The sequence below is a fragment of the Ziziphus jujuba genome, chromosome 6 (assembly GCF_031755915.1).
Source record: "Ziziphus jujuba cultivar Dongzao chromosome 6, ASM3175591v1".
NCBI classification, from domain to species: Eukaryota; Viridiplantae; Streptophyta; class Magnoliopsida; order Rosales; family Rhamnaceae; genus Ziziphus; species Ziziphus jujuba.
Window position 1 is genome coordinate 4,715,657 of NC_083384.1, and position 16,259 is coordinate 4,731,915.

Consider the following 16,259-nt stretch of genomic DNA (forward strand, 5'->3'; position numbering starts at 1 on the left):
ACCACAGAGAGACAAGCCTAGAGAAGAAGATCAGAGACCATCGGACTTCTCTTTTCGTTTTGTAAATGCATATAGGCTAAAATTTCATTCGCAGACGGAGGAGATTACATATATTAGTCTTAATTAATTATTTTTATTTTTGAAAAATATAATATACTCTGGCATCTAGATGAGTACTCATCATGCATGTTTTAAAAGGTATATATACTGATTAGAAGGACAATATGTAGGTGCCATCAGGGAAGCAAAAGTCGTCGAGACGGTGGAAATGTCAGCGACAGTTTTCGTTGTCGACCCCGTCCGACACCGACAGGGGGGGAAGAAGTTTCTTGCACGCGTGTCGTCGATTTGTCACCGGAATCGATGGAAGTCGACGAAATCGTCCATTGTCGGTGAAGATTTCGGGTTTTGGATGGATAAGATGGAAAGATCGGCCGGTTGTCGACAGAAAAAAGTGAAAATTTCTGGAATATATCGGCCTGACTGGTTGGGTGTGTTTGTGTTGATTTGTGTGTGTGTTTGGTTTGTGGTAATCGGTCGGAGAAAAACTGAAGGGGAAACGATGGGGATACACAGAGAGAAGAGAAGAGAAGAGAAGAGAAGAGAAGAGAAAAGAGAGGGTCGAAATTGAAAATTTTGGTTTTTTTTGTTTTTGGTTGTTAACTGATCTGGGCACAGAAGAGAGGGAGGAAGAAGACGAAAGGAAGAGAGGAAGAAGAAGAAAGGATGAGAAAGAAATCTTTCTTCCACGTTGGGGAAGGGAAAGAGAAAGAAGAAAAGAAAAAAAGATAAAAAGAAATCTTTCTTTCACGTGGGGGAAGGGAAAGAGAAAGAAGAAAAGAAAAAAGATAAAAAAAAATCTTTCTTTCACGTGGGGGAAGGAAAGAGAAAGAATAAAATAAATAAATAAATAAAATTCTATGTGATGGTGATTTGTTTCAATTATATTCTTAGCTTTTATCTCATCTAATTCATGTTATTGCTTTTAGTTATCATTTTTAATATGCTTGATTTTTACTATGATAATATTTTAATATACATCTTTTTATTTTTTTATTTTAGTGTTTAATTTAATTTTATTTATTTTTTTAATAAATTTAATTTTATCTATTTAAAAATAAATAAATAATATTGTTAGTTTTTTTGTTATATAATATATAAGATTTTAGTGTATATATTTAATTGGATAAGTATTTTATTATATTTTATTATTATTGTACTCTAATTATTGAATTTTTATATTATTTTATTATATTAATTATTTTATATCTCAAAATTTGTATTTTAAATTAAAAATTTACAGTTTCCATAATCTTATCGATATTTCCATCGATATTTCTGTAAATTCATACCTTCGATATTTTTATCGACATCGATATTTTCTTCACTAGGTGCCATTAGGGGTGGACATGGATTGGGTTGGTTCGGTTTTAGACCGAAATACAACTCAATCCATACATATCGGTTTTTCTAATTTACAATCCAAACTAAACCATTAAAGCATTAAATCCAAACCATTTATGATCGGTTTGGATTGGATTGGTTGATTGGTTTGAAACTTACTAATTTATAAATATATAATACAAATAAAAAATTTTCCAAATATAAAATATAAATAATAAATTATAATTATTCAAACATAAAATACAATTAGAATAATACAACACAGTCTACAATGGAAAATAAAGAAGAAAATATAGCAAATGATACACATCATGCACTTATTAAATAGCAAATATTAATGTCATCATCTCACTCCTATAAAATCAAATTAAAATTGTTAGAACAAATAATGTAAAATAATACATTCGTCAAAATTCATTCATTCAAGAATCAATACATAATTCCTTTTTTCTTTTTAACCTTTAAACTTTGTTAAATCATAAGTCAATCAAAGTTGACAGGTTCACTAATTTTACTTGATTCCGTAAGATATACAAAGATCAAAACAATAAAATTAGCAATAAATTATATTTAAACATTTATATATATATATATATATATATATGTATATATATATAAGTAACAATTGGATACAATATATGTAGATATATATATATATATATATGATGGGGATGTAAAAAATATATATATATACCATGGTGATGGTGATGGACTGGTGGTGGATGGCAACAAAGGTAAATGTTTATATTAGGGTTACAACTTATAATTTAATTTTGGATTTGGGATATGGGGATGTAAAAGAAAAAAAAAATATATATATATATATATATATATTAAAAATCAATATATAAAAATGGAAAAAAATTTAAAAATTAATATATAAAAATGAAAAAAATAAAACATATATAATTTTTTAGTTATATAATATATTATTTGGATTGGATTTATATTTCCAATCCATAACCAATCCAATCCATACAATTTATAATATTTTGAACCCAATCCAATCCAATTGATGTAAAAATCCAATCCAAACCGTTAAAAATGGATTGGATTGGGCGAATTGAACGGGTTGGATTGAATTTTGCCCACCCCTAGATGCCATGCATGCGTGGAGGACACATTTATGTGCACTAAACAAATTAAATTAAGGCACACCTTATCTCGATTAAGTGAAGATATGGCCAAATTTCATTTAGATTTCTTTAGTTTGCTATAATTACGTTTGATTTTATATTTTTGTAAAATCATTATTAGTCTTTCTTTCAGTTTATATTTCTATTAAAACTAAAATATCATGTATTTTTGTTATTTTCTACCCATTAATTTTAATAGTTAAAAATCAAATGAAGATTTAAAATTAATATTATGATTGAATAATATTATGAAAATGCAATTTTAACTTTAACTTTAACTGTTAAAATTAATTGGTAAAAACTGACAGATAAATATATTTTGATAAAAATTAAAAATTAAAATGATTTTTTACAAATGTGGTGTTTAAGTATTCGTTTAAGTATAACACGCAAAAATATGATAAGATATGAATAAAATTTTCCTTGTATATATATATATATATATATAATTCTTAATAATTAATATTGGTAGGGATAATTCATGCTTTCACGCGTTCTCCATCTTTAATTTCTCTAAGAACACCATTCTTTAACCTTCCTCTAAACGACTACATCATGCACGCATCTATATATGCCCATACTGTATATATAAATAAATAAATAAATATATATATATATATATATATATATATATATATATATATGCATTCTATATGCAATCTTGTCATAATGACACATATGCATATACGTTCATAGATTACATGTAATTTATCAAATATATTACTGGATTACATGAATTTATGAAACGTATTATTTAAAATTACATATATGATATCCATGTTCATTAGAATATGATTGTGTACTTTCATAAAATTTAATTAATAGATAAAATGACAATTAATATTTGAATTCACATTTAAATTCATATTGAATGTGACAAGTCTAAACACTTACCACATAATCATTCTTTACATATTAAAGTTAGAAAATCTTCTTATATGCTATCCTACAAAGTATGTTTTGATATAGGATAGCCTCAAAAATCTTAACCGGCCGTTAAATTTAAAAGTCCTTGGCATATGTATCATAATTATTATTTGGCCTTTATTCAAACAAGAAAAAAAAAAACATATATATTCAAACTGAGACAAAGACAGGTCTTTTTTCAAATACGTATGTCTGGGGGAAGAAAAAACGGAGAAGAAGAAGACCGAATTTTCTAGAACTCGCTGCGCTGTGATATTGAATTTGAAGAATTGAAAATATAGATGTGGAAGATTTTGTTATCAAATAAGCTACGCATTCTGATATTTGTTCCAAATAGAAGATAAATGTGTATGGCTAGCTAGTTGAAAAAAGAATCCAAGAAGATTTGGTGGGCACTATACAGTGAGAAAATTCAAAGAACATTGATAGAGTGATGAGTAAGGGAATAGTGTCTGTCGGTTAATGTGATTGGTCCATATATATATATATATATATACATATGGACTTACATATATGACGTACAATATAATATAATGTTAAAAGTTTACTTGTGAAATATATCACTAAAGATATTTTAAAAAGTGGCCGCCCAAATAATAGTATCTGGCCGACGCATCAAGAAATGGATGTTGAAGAGTAGTCGGGTGTGTGAAGTGGGTCGGTAAGATGGTAAGTTTAATTTTGTCTATAGAGAACATATATTTCATGTCCTCCGATTAAATCCAACCAATTAGCTAACTACCTATTAATAATAACAAATTTTGTCAAAATTTGAATCATAAATTTTAAATATGCAATTGTATTCATCGATCAGTTTTCTTTACTAAGCTACCATATTCTGTGGTGGTGTACAGAGAACATACACACCCACGCACACAAACGGCTAGCACACACTTAGATTCATATTCCCCCAATTTCGCATTCTAATTCATCTGTCCAAGTACCATGTCTAGTCCTGGACAAGGACGACTGAATCAAGGTCTTCATTCTGTTTGTTCTATATTCTATGTATGGATAATCTCTCCATTTAAGGATTCACCACAGAGAATCATTCTTTAATTATTTTTACTTACCAATGACTTAAAGATAAAACAAGAAAAATAAAACAAAATAAATATTCCAACCACACGCACTTTATAATCATAATATGCATATAGTATTAATCATGACGAAAATATATAATTATATATCTATATATACATATGCATATATTCTATCGGTGATTCTTGTCCATGCAGGAGGGGGTTGAATTTGGATTATATTATTATATGCATATATTAAAGATTTTTAGCAGGGATATAAGAAAATGAAACTTTCAATTAAGCTGATGGCAAAACAAAGGGTAAGTTTCTTCACAACCCTCCAAAATTTGCATCAATTATAATTTAAACTTTTAGATTTTAAAAATTACACCTTCTATAGAATGTGTGAATAAAACAATAAAGGAAGAAGATGATTTTTTGAAACTTGAAAAAAGATTGATAATATTTTTAAAACAAAATGGGATGCAATTGTACTTAACTAAAGCTTCCGAAAGTGGACAAAATTAATCCCAAATAAAAGAGAAAAACAATTGCAATTAACTTTATTTGATATATGTGTTGGAAGATTTGAACTTGAGTGGTGCTAAAGGGTACCAAAATTAGTACAATGACACATATCAAGTTTTGGTAGGCTTCTTACATCTCTAGCATTGTTCTTTGAACATACTTTTCCAATGTACTCGGTTTCCTTTTAAAGATTGAGCTTCGACCAAAGTTTTCTGGACCCAACGGAATTGAGCTTAAACAGGCTAGCCTACCTAAGGGTTCTTCTAAGCCCCATCCAATATGGCTCTTTAAGCCCAAATATATATATATATATATACAAATAATATATATGGTCAAATTTATATAGGACAATGGGTTTTTAACATTAGAGCTCTTTTATTGCTGGAAATATGTTAGCAGCTTTTAAATTTAAAAAGTAATCAAATAAAAATTTAGAGACATATTAAAATTATATTCAAAAATAAATAAATTATATTAAAGCTCGATAATAAATAAATATAATTTAAAATTTAATTTTTAATACAATTTAAAAATTAAAAAATAAAATTTTAATGTTAATATTAATATTAACAATTTGATTATTTATATATTTATATAGCTAAGTTTATATAAGATCTTTAATAATAGATTTTTATTTTTCAGCTATTATATTGTATCAAAGATTTAAAATAAAATTTATTTTTTTAGAATTTTTTTATATCATTAAATTTATATTTGATTATTTTTTAAATTATTATTATTATTTTTTTTGCTGAAATGATTATTTTTTAAACTCAAAATCATAACTTTTGATGTGATATAACAATCATTAAATGTAAATTTTAGTTAAATAAAATAAAAAAAAATTTATTTGAAACCGATTGTATATGCTTATATATACTGTGCACAACACAGGCTTTTGTTATTATTATTTTTTTCTAAATCTACAACCTTTTATTGTATCATGATATCTTTGAAATATATAGTTTTTTAAAATAGGCTATGCATATATACTTTTTATTGCTGTGGATGTAAGTGGCATAACCTCATTAGATGACTATATATATTTTTCTATCATGCATTTTTTTTTGACAAAATATATTTTTTTCTATTTTTTTTATTTTTTTTATCATACTCTCTCCCTCTATATAGACATATTATTTGGATATATATATATATATATATATATATATATATATATATTTAAAAAAAAAAAAGGACTCTAGCAATTAGCATATGTGGACTGAAAATACACTTTCATATTGAGGATTTAAACCCTTAAATTGTAATAATAAAACAAAAAGGTCAGCAATTACGGGAACTGATCAATCTATTAATTTTGATGAAATCTCTCGATATACCTTTTAAATGATGATTATTATTATTTTGAATAGGTTTAGATGATTATTTAGTATATTTATGCACGCTTGTGGCTTTGATATTGGTTGACTGGACTATTTTATGGAGTGTCTTTTATTTTATATTTTAAACAGGAAATAAAAAAAAAATAAAAAAATTGTTAATGTATTGAGAGAAACTTTGTTTTTGTAGGTGAACAAAGCGAATGCATCATCAAGGACGGGGTGGTCCATTTCACAGACTGATGGATACCCGCACCTAACACCATTTCACGTGCCTTTTTATTTATTTTTGAATTTTTATTTTATTTTCGCTACTCGCTGATTAATTTTCAAAGTTTTTTTTTTTCTTTTTTTTTATTGGCTTTTCCAGTTTTTCTTGGGGTTAAAGGGTGAAACAATCTGCAATATATTGTGGATTATTCTCGATAAACTTCTTTACATCCAAATATATTTATAGATATAAAAAATATATAAATTGAATAGAATTGGCATAAAAAGTCTAATTTAAAAACTTACCAACTCTTAACTTCATAAAACATAAAATTAAAAAACTAAAAAAAGTCTTTGTTTGGGTTTGGCAGTGTGGTAAATATGGTAAGAATAGAGAAGACCGTGAGCGGATCCATATCTCGAATATTCCTTTATTGACAACCAAACCATTGTTTTTATATTCTTGGTTCACACAAAAACAAAAGAAACCATTTTCCTTCCTAATATAATTAATTTTCGTTTTGTTAACATTTATATATAAATATATAAATATGCATTGAGCATGCTCAGCCCTCTGCTTTCACCAGCAGGTGATAGAAGCATCAACCAAGATTCCCAACTCCAACCAATAAACTCACCCCAACAAACCTCAATTCCCTAACACCCTGGAGCTGTAACCTTTTAATTGGAGGGAACCACTATAATATCCTACGACGAATAACAGTGAATACGGAAAAGCGTTATCACCGCCAAGTGTACCCTAAAACAAGGCTGGGGGGTGGGGGCATATCTGCCAATTCAGCGGCGTGAGATCTAGTCTCTGGGAACTACAAAGTTCTATACTGTGTCTCGTATACATTGGCGTATTATATAGGATAGTTTGGTTGTTTGCTTTCTTTCAGCCTCTAGATATTTGCGTTTGTAAGCGTAAACTCCTTTCTTTTCCTTTTCAGATTCTTTTGTTTTGTGTTGTTATCTGCGTTTTTCTTTCTTTGGCTGTTCGGAATCGTTTTTCTCTCTATTTATTTATTTATTTATTTATTTTTCCCGTAAAGAAACAGACAAGTGAAAAAGAAAGAGTTAAGCAATGGGTAGCTCAGGATTCTCGTGGAAATTGCCGGATCATCCCAAACTGCCCAAGGGCAAGATCATCGGTTTGATTGTTTTGGATGGTTGGGGCGAAGCTAACCCCGATCAGTATAACTGTATCCATGTCGCCGAAACCCCCACCATGGATTCCCTCAAGAAGGTAATTTCTTTTTCCCCCTTTTGGTTGTTGTTTTCTCTGAATTGTTTTTTCTCTTTTCGCTTTGGGTTTTTGGGGAAGAACCCCATTTGTTGTGGGATCCATTGCTTCGGATCTATGGGTATGTGTACATTTTTCGTTGGTCATTTGGTCTTTGAACATTGCCACTTGTATAGCTTTCTAGTTTTCTAAACTGGGATTTCTGATTCAAAATCATTTTTGTCTATTTCCAAGCGTGGTTGGTGTTTTTAGTGTGTTTTCATTTTACTCTCTGAAGTAGAAAATTAGAAGCTTAGTCCTAAGATTAGATTTTGGAACTGTACATACTATTGATATTTAACCGAAGATATCCATTTTATTTTAAAATCCATTTTCTAGTATTCTAGTTATCCAAACGGGGTTTTCTGATTTAAACATTTTTGTACATATCATTTTTTGCTGTCAAAAACACAAGCTTTAAAGTTCTGCTCTAAGCTTTGATGTTGGTACCCATTTTTTTGATATACTGATTATAATGCTTTTGTCTTGTATTGCTCGTATGAAGTCAAAGACACCCATTTATTTGTATTTTAGATCAAATTCTTTTTATTTGGATAGGGTGCTCCTGAAAAATGGAGGCTAGTCAGAGCTCATGGGACTGCTGTAGGGCTACCAACTGAAGATGATATGGGCAATAGTGAAGTGGGTCATAACGCATTGGGTGCTGGACGCATTTATGCTCAGGGGTGAGTTTGTCTGACAAAATTGGCGGGTATCTTTATTGATAAAGTTTCTTAATTAAAAGCATTGTAAAATGGCTTATTGTATCACTCTTTCCTTTTACTTTAAATCGTTGCCAATTTGCTCCTTGTTCTCTGTGTTTCCTTTTTTTTTTTTTTTTTTTTTTTTTTTTTGGTCTTATTGCTTTTTTGTATCTATGACATTCTTAACAATCCCAGATGTAATTTCATGAAAAGAAATTTCCAGTAGGCTGGTCAGTTTTGCCACTGGATATCTTCTTAATTCCGTTGTTTTCTTTGTTCTGTCTGCATTTCTCCCCTTTCCAATATGTCAATTTTATGGCATCTCAACTGCTTATCAACTGTTGAGTTGTTTGATTTAGGGCAAAGCTCGTCGATCTTGCCCTTGCCTCTGGAAAAATATATGATGGAGAAGGCTTTAAGTACATTAAAGAATCTTTTGAAAGTGGCACATTGCATCTCATTGGGTTATTAAGTGATGGAGGAGTTCATTCAAGGATTGATCAATTGCAAGTGAGTGTTTGGAGTTAACGACAGTATGTGTGTGTCTCCCCCCCTCCCCCCCCAAAAAAAAAAAAAACAAAATCATGATTTCAAGATTATTTTCCTTTTCTTTTCTTCAATTTTATTTTTTCATTTTTTGGCAGTTGTTGCTTAAGGGAGCTAGTGAACGTGGTGCAAAAAGAATTCGTGTTCATATTCTTACCGATGGACGTGATGTTTTGGATGGTTCTAGTGTTGGATTTGTGGAAACACTTGAAAATGACCTTGCAAAGTTACGTGAAAAAGGTGTTGATGCACAGGTTGCATCTGGTGGTGGTCGCATGTATGTCACCATGGATAGATATGAGGTATTAAATAGCATAGACTTCAGATCTGTCCAGTATTGTCTTCATGCTCTACTGTGAATCTCATGGTCTGCATCACACTGCTTTTAATATTATTATTCTCTTGTCCGTAAATAAAATGTTTACATACCAATAACAGTTTAGGGTAAAGATCAGCATGTTCCTAGATTTATTTTTTTTATTTTTTTATCTATTAAGATGCTGGGGTAAATAAAAGAGTTTAGATTTTTAGGGTTGATCATCAGGATTCATTTTTATCCTGTTCATTCATGATTTCTTCCTCTGTTGTTGTTTTATGGAAAATATCAGCATGTTCTTAGATTTGTCGCTCGATATCCTTGTCTAGTGGAGAATCGACATGATTCAGTTTGGTAACATTTTGCATTATTTTAATGATCATCCATATTGGATGTGGTGCCTCCCTTAATTACCCTTTTTTGGTAATGTTTGATCTCCTCCTTGCTGATTATCTGGGTTTACACTGAAACCCTCATTTTTTCAGTGCTGTTATTGACTCCATAAAAAATGCTGACTTGAATATTTTGCAGAATGACTGGGATGTTGTGAAAAGAGGATGGGATGCCCAAGTTCTTGGTGAAGCCCCACATAAATTTAAGAGTGCTGTTGAGGCTGTCAAGAAATTGAGGGAGGAACCCAATGCCAATGACCAGTACCTTCCTCCCTTTGTTATTGTTGATGATAATGGGAAGGCTGTGGGACCTATAGTGGATGGTGATGCTGTTGTTACATTCAATTTCCGAGCAGATCGGATGGTTATGATTGCTAAGGCTCTTGAATATGAAGATTTTGATAAATTTGATCGAGTTAGATTCCCTAAAATTCGTTATGCTGGGATGCTTCAGTATGATGGTGAGCTGAAACTTCCAAGCCACTACCTTGTTTCTCCTCCTGAAATAGAGAGAACCTCTGGTGAATATCTAGTACATAATGGTGTTTGCACTTTTGCTTGCAGGTGAGTAATTACCATGTTAGTACTTTGTGTTAGTTTAAGTTCAATAGGATTGTTTGTCTATAAGCATACATGCATCTTGTTTTGGCAACTATCATCCTAGATATGTACATGATACATCTTTGTTTTTCAAGTGAAGTTGAATATATCAATATGTTTTTACACAATTCAATTCTAGGGATTTCAATTGTAAGTGTTTTGTAACTTGGGAGGAATGGAATCTATGTATTTAAGAAAAGAATTTAACCATTTTTTGAACATATGCGGTATACCAAACATAGGGTTGGATACCAAAATTTAATTTATCCTGATAGCTTACTTTTCTGTAAAATTTGGGCTTCTTGCTTGTGTGACTCTCTCTTTTTCATCTGAATTTTTCATGGGCAACAGTGAGACTGTTAAATTTGGTCATGTCACTTTCTTCTGGAATGGAAATCGCTCAGGGTATTTTAACCCTGAGATGGAGGAATATGTGGAAATTCCAAGTGATAGTGGAATCACATTCAATGTGCAACCGAAAATGAAAGCTTTGGAGATTGCCGAAAAGGCAAGGGATGCTATACTTAGTCGCAAATTTCACCAGGTAATCAAATATCTTGTTGTGTAATACATGAGAACTGACAATAAGGTATCTGATATGTATCTCAAATGTTTCTTTAGGTCCGTGTCAACCTGCCAAATAGTGATATGGTGGGACATACAGGTGATGTTGACGCGACAGTTGTGGCTTGCAAGGCTGCTGATGAGGCAGTCAAGGTATGGTTGCTTTTTCTAAAATTACAATATAGAAAGATCTATAAGTTTTAGGTAATGAAACTGTATTTTTAGGCTGTGTAAAGCATGCTAAGGATTTTAGTGCCTGTGATATTTTCTTTAAGATGTTAAATGCACATATTAGTTTCTTTTGGATTCTTTTTAAGGTATATAGAAAACATCCTTTATTTGTTCAGCGCAACCAAAAATAATGGTTGGGAACTTGTGTTTTCTAAAGGCGGCTTATTTATATGTGATTTCAGATTATCCTTGATGCAATAGAGCAGGTGGGTGGAATTTACGTTGTCACTGCAGATCATGGAAATGCCGAAGACATGGTGAAGAGGAACAAGTCCGGTAAACCTCTTCTTGACAAAAATGGCAACATTCAAATACTCACATCACATACTCTTCAGCCGGTGAGTTCATTCATCTCATTTTTGAAAATTTAAATAGGGACTGAATCAACCTTTTAATGCAAATGATTATTGTGATTGATTCTGCCATACTGTGATTTTTACCCTTGGTCATTCTGATTGATCTGAAAATCTTAGTTCTGTCTGCATGTTAAATTGCTTTCCTTTGGTGGTTAGGATGATTTGGAATGTAGAATATTGGGATCCTCATTTGTTTAAACAGGTTTCCATTTCTTTTATTTATAGACTAGTAGACAGACCAAGAACAATTAATCTACTACTAGTATAGTTTAATTTTATTACTTGTAAGCCATTCTAATAATTATTTTTGGTGTAGAAAAATAATTTGATATGGTCGTATTAACAATTCGTTTTGGGTTTGGTTTGTTTAGGTGCCTATTGCAATTGGAGGTCCTGGTTTAGCACCTGGTGTAAGGTTCCGCAACGATGTTCCTAATGGTGGGCTGGCCAATGTCGCTGCAACTGTGATCAATCTTCATGGATTTGAGGCTCCCAGTGACTACGAGACCACCCTCATTGAAGTTGTCGACTAGGCAAGCAGCAAAGAAAAAACCGAAAGAAAACCTTCAGTTTTATTATTATTAGCTAAAATTTTGACTTATTAAATTATAAAAAGCCCAGCTGGAAAAGAAGGCTGTGGTTGGATTATTCGATGCTATGTTATCCAAGTAAAATAAGTTGAAACTTTGACTGCTACTCTATAATTTCCTTTTTGGTAACCAAATTTTGCAATACTTTTGACTGCTATTCTGAATATGATTTCCATTTTGGGATGACTGAATTTTGTAAGATTGTGTCTCGTTAGATGGTTGTCATCGTCACCACCATAATTCATTTAAGAGCTCTGTTTAAAAATGAAATTATCATTCATTTGTTTTGATTAAAGCTAAGCTGGGCATGGCATGAAAGCAGCACAATGCTTAATTGTAACATGCATGTATATGTGCATGCTAATCGAGTTGTAAATAAAATGCACCTTCATCTCTCACAATGTGAGAATATGCATGTACAAAATTTTGCCGTAAAATGTGGCTGTACCCCTCCATGTTGCTACCATGGACGAGGACAGTTGTATTTTATATTTCCATTATGGAAGGAGACCTTCTTTTCTCACATTTTGAATATGCATGTACAAAATTTTTGTTATAAAATATTGATGGACCCTGCATGTCATTACTATGGAAGGAGACGGTTGTGTTTTATTAGCAAATCTGTGTACGGTAAGGTTTTTATAGCTATATATTTTGATGCAGTAAAGACGCTTCGATGATCTTATGCTATGCTATGTGATAAACCATATCATTCATGTTATTGTGACAGTCAAAATATAAAATCAACCAAATTTGAAAATATTCAATTAATTTTTTATAACAATTATAGTTGATCCCATGTAAATTCGACATACTTTGTATATCATAAGATCCATCCTCCGTATATCTTTAATATATCATAAGTATACATATATATATATATATATATGTATATCAACCACATGTACCACCATGTCCGTCAGAGGTGAAGAAGCTAAGACTCCATGAATCCATTGTCATTATTTAAGGCATAGCTACCAAATTTATCAACAGTCTTTTAGAGATATTCGATCTAAATTTTGAAAAAGTCTATACAAGTTCAATAATATTCAATTCATATTTTAATAAATTTTATAAAAATCTATTAAAATTTAGGTGTATTCAATTTAAAACTTTGTAGAATTTTTTAAAAATTTAGAAATATTTAAAAAGTTATTAATTTTAAAATTTTTTAAAAAATAATAGATTTTAATAGACTTAAAAGGATTTTAAAAGTAAAATAGTGAAGAAAATTATTAATATAAAATTCAGTTTTAGTCACAAAGATTTCGTTATATTCTTATAAATTTTATGAAATTCCATAATAATTTATTAAATTCTTTAAAATTTAAAATTTATTTTTAAATCTATAAAACACTAAATGAATACACCTCCCTCTCTAGTGACATCCAACTTACCGGGGGCAATCACCGTATTAATGTGATTAATACAGTGAACTTGCCGGAAGTAGAAAGCATGCCGGGGGCAATCACCGTATTGATGTGATTAATACAGTGAACTTGCCGGAAGTAGAAAGCATGTCTGTAATTACCATCTGGAACATGTCCATTTCCCATGGGAGGACTTAAACCATTTTGATCTGCATTCCAAGCCATGTCTCCCTGTGCCGCTTCTTCTGCTCCGTTCCCCATTTCGCAGAATAACTTATTTGGCCAGTATCCCACGAGTATTCATTGGTCTGAAACCGATAGCCACCAATTTCCTGTTGGGGGAGAAAATAATAACTTATACCATATGAAATGACTTCTACAAGACTTTTACATATATATATATATATATATATATATATATATATATATATATATATATATATACATATTTATAAAACATTCATACATTCAATGGGATCCACATATATAATAACCTATAAAACACTTTAACACCTACACACCTGACACTACTAACTTGGGCAAGATAGCTCTTTCTCTAGGAGCCTACTCTACTCACTTTAATACGTACACCACTTACACAGACATACATTAGACTCTACCACAACTTTGCTCACAGTCACACTAACCGAGAGCCTTCTTGGAGCTCCCTTGCTAGCTCACCAAGCAGGGAAGCCAAAGCTTCCTTTTATACTTGACAAAGTCGGTTGCTTTGGCCTACTCAAAGCTTCTAGACTTCTCTACTGTGTCCTTGCTCTCATCCTCAATTTTAGATATTTTTTTTCACAAATTCCAATGCTCGACTTCCAACCAAGTATATCAAATATACTAGTTAATTCTAGAATCTTCTAGGTCAATATTGACCCTTCAATTCTCCCCCTCAATATTGACTTCCCATTCTTTCTTTTCTTCTTGAGTGCTGAAAAATTATCCCATTCTTCCTTTGGTGTCTTGGCATCTCCAGTAGGCTTTGATATTATCTCCTCGGTGGTAGTCTTAATTACCAACATGCCTTACCAGCTTTGATCTTTTCACTTCATCAAAACAGCAATATTTACTGGCGACATAATCGCCTCCAAGGATCTCCCAGAGATCCTATCCTTGCAAATAAAACTCCATATGCAACGACCACATATATTGTAATTTATACCATTGAGCTTCCACATACCTTCTATCTTTTGAAGGTTACCTATCGTGGTTTGATGGTCCGCTCACACACCAAACAAGCTTGGTTCCAAACAACAAGCTCCACAATCCCAGATTGTGCACGATCATAGAAGCTCCTCCAACAATGGTTTTTAACCACCTTTTGCCATCGCAGTCCCAGACTACCTCCATGTGTCACCGCGATCCTTGATCGCCTCGCAACTTTCATGGTCCTTGACCATCCTTTCTGGCACTCGTGGTCTTCAACCATCCACCACACGATTCTTGATCGTCTTCTTCAATATTGTGGTCACCAACGCTTATGCTTTGGTCCCTAACAAACTCTTACATACCAATCTTTTATACCAACCAAGACAACAAAACTAAATTACAAGACCCACTAAACTACCATTCCATTGGATCTAACGCCGCTCTGATACCAAATTGTTGGGGGAGAAAATAATAACTTATACCATATGAAATGACTTCTACAAGACTTTTACATATATATATATATATATATATTTATAAAACATTCATACATTCAATGGGATCCACATATATAATAACCTATAAAACACTTTAACACCTACACACCTGACACTACTAACTTGGACAAGATAGCTCTTTCTCTAGGAGCCTACTCTACTCACTTTAATACGTACACCACTTACACAGACATACATTAGACTCTACCACAACTTTGCTCACAGTCACACTAACCGAGAGCCTTCTTGGAGCTCCCTTGCTAGCTCACCAAGCAGGGAAGCCAAAGCTTCCTTTTATACTTGACAAAGTCGGTTGCTTTGGCCTACTCAAAGCTTCTAGACTTCTCTACTGTGTCCTTGCTCTCATCCTCAATTTTAGATATTTTTTTTCACAAATTCCAATGCTCGACTTCCAACCAAGTATATCAAATATACTAGTTAATTCTAGAATCTTCTAGGTCAATATTGACCCTTCATTTCCACTTGCACGAACCTATCATCGCATCCAAAACCAAAAGCCGCCTTCAAATATACAATGTAACATGATGATGATCAACGGCAAAAGAAAACTACGTTGTTTTCTCTTTTCTGTTTGTGCCTAAAAAATTTGGATTTCAACATCTTACTGATTTCCATCGTATGTAGAAGTTGGCTTTAAGGGAAAGCTGGGGGTGACCATCCCATCTACTTGAACAAAACCTGGGCAAAATGTATTATAACATCATGTTTTCAGGAATCCATCTGCCAGTTTTATATATATATATATATATATATATTTATATATAAATTAAAGAGTGGTCAACCAACAGAAGAAGCATTTGATGGTACAACTTACTGTCCAATATGTGAAGAGCCTGTGTCTGATCGTCACAAATAAAAGGCAGTGGCAGAGTCCTCTAAATGTTAAAATTTGACTTGTAGATAAAGCTACTGAATGTTTTCACGTTTCAGAATGGAGAATAGCTAAACAACTTCAAAAAGCAGCTTAGAATACAATCTGATATTGTGACATTTTTTGGATCTGGTGAGCCATTTTGTATTCATAAATTTGAAGAGCTGAACTTTCTACACCGTGTTAAGTTGGAT

The 16,259-nt window shown here is 31.6% G+C and overlaps 1 protein-coding gene across 4 annotated transcripts; it reads left to right on the top strand.

Moving 5' to 3' along the window:
* Positions 1-7,179: 7,179 nt before the first annotated feature.
* LOC107431219 (2,3-bisphosphoglycerate-independent phosphoglycerate mutase) lies at positions 7,180-12,337 on the top strand. Of its 4 annotated transcripts, none has more exons than XM_016042104.4 (10): positions 7,180-7,494; positions 7,629-7,816; positions 8,411-8,538; positions 8,916-9,066; positions 9,201-9,404; positions 9,950-10,374; positions 10,762-10,954; positions 11,032-11,127; positions 11,388-11,543; positions 11,933-12,337. In XM_016042104.4, the coding sequence occupies exons 2-10, from the start codon at positions 7,655-7,657 to the stop codon at positions 12,092-12,094; spliced, it is 1,677 nt and encodes a 558-aa protein (XP_015897590.1). In that variant the 5' UTR covers positions 7,180-7,494; positions 7,629-7,654; the 3' UTR covers positions 12,095-12,337. The 4 variants fall into 4 exon arrangements, with proteins under 4 accessions (XP_015897590.1, XP_015897588.1, XP_015897589.1 ...); XM_016042102.4 differs by having other exon boundaries at positions 7,180-7,488; positions 7,623-7,816; XM_016042103.4 differs by having other exon boundaries at positions 7,180-7,488.
* Positions 12,338-16,259: the final 3,922 nt, after the last annotated feature.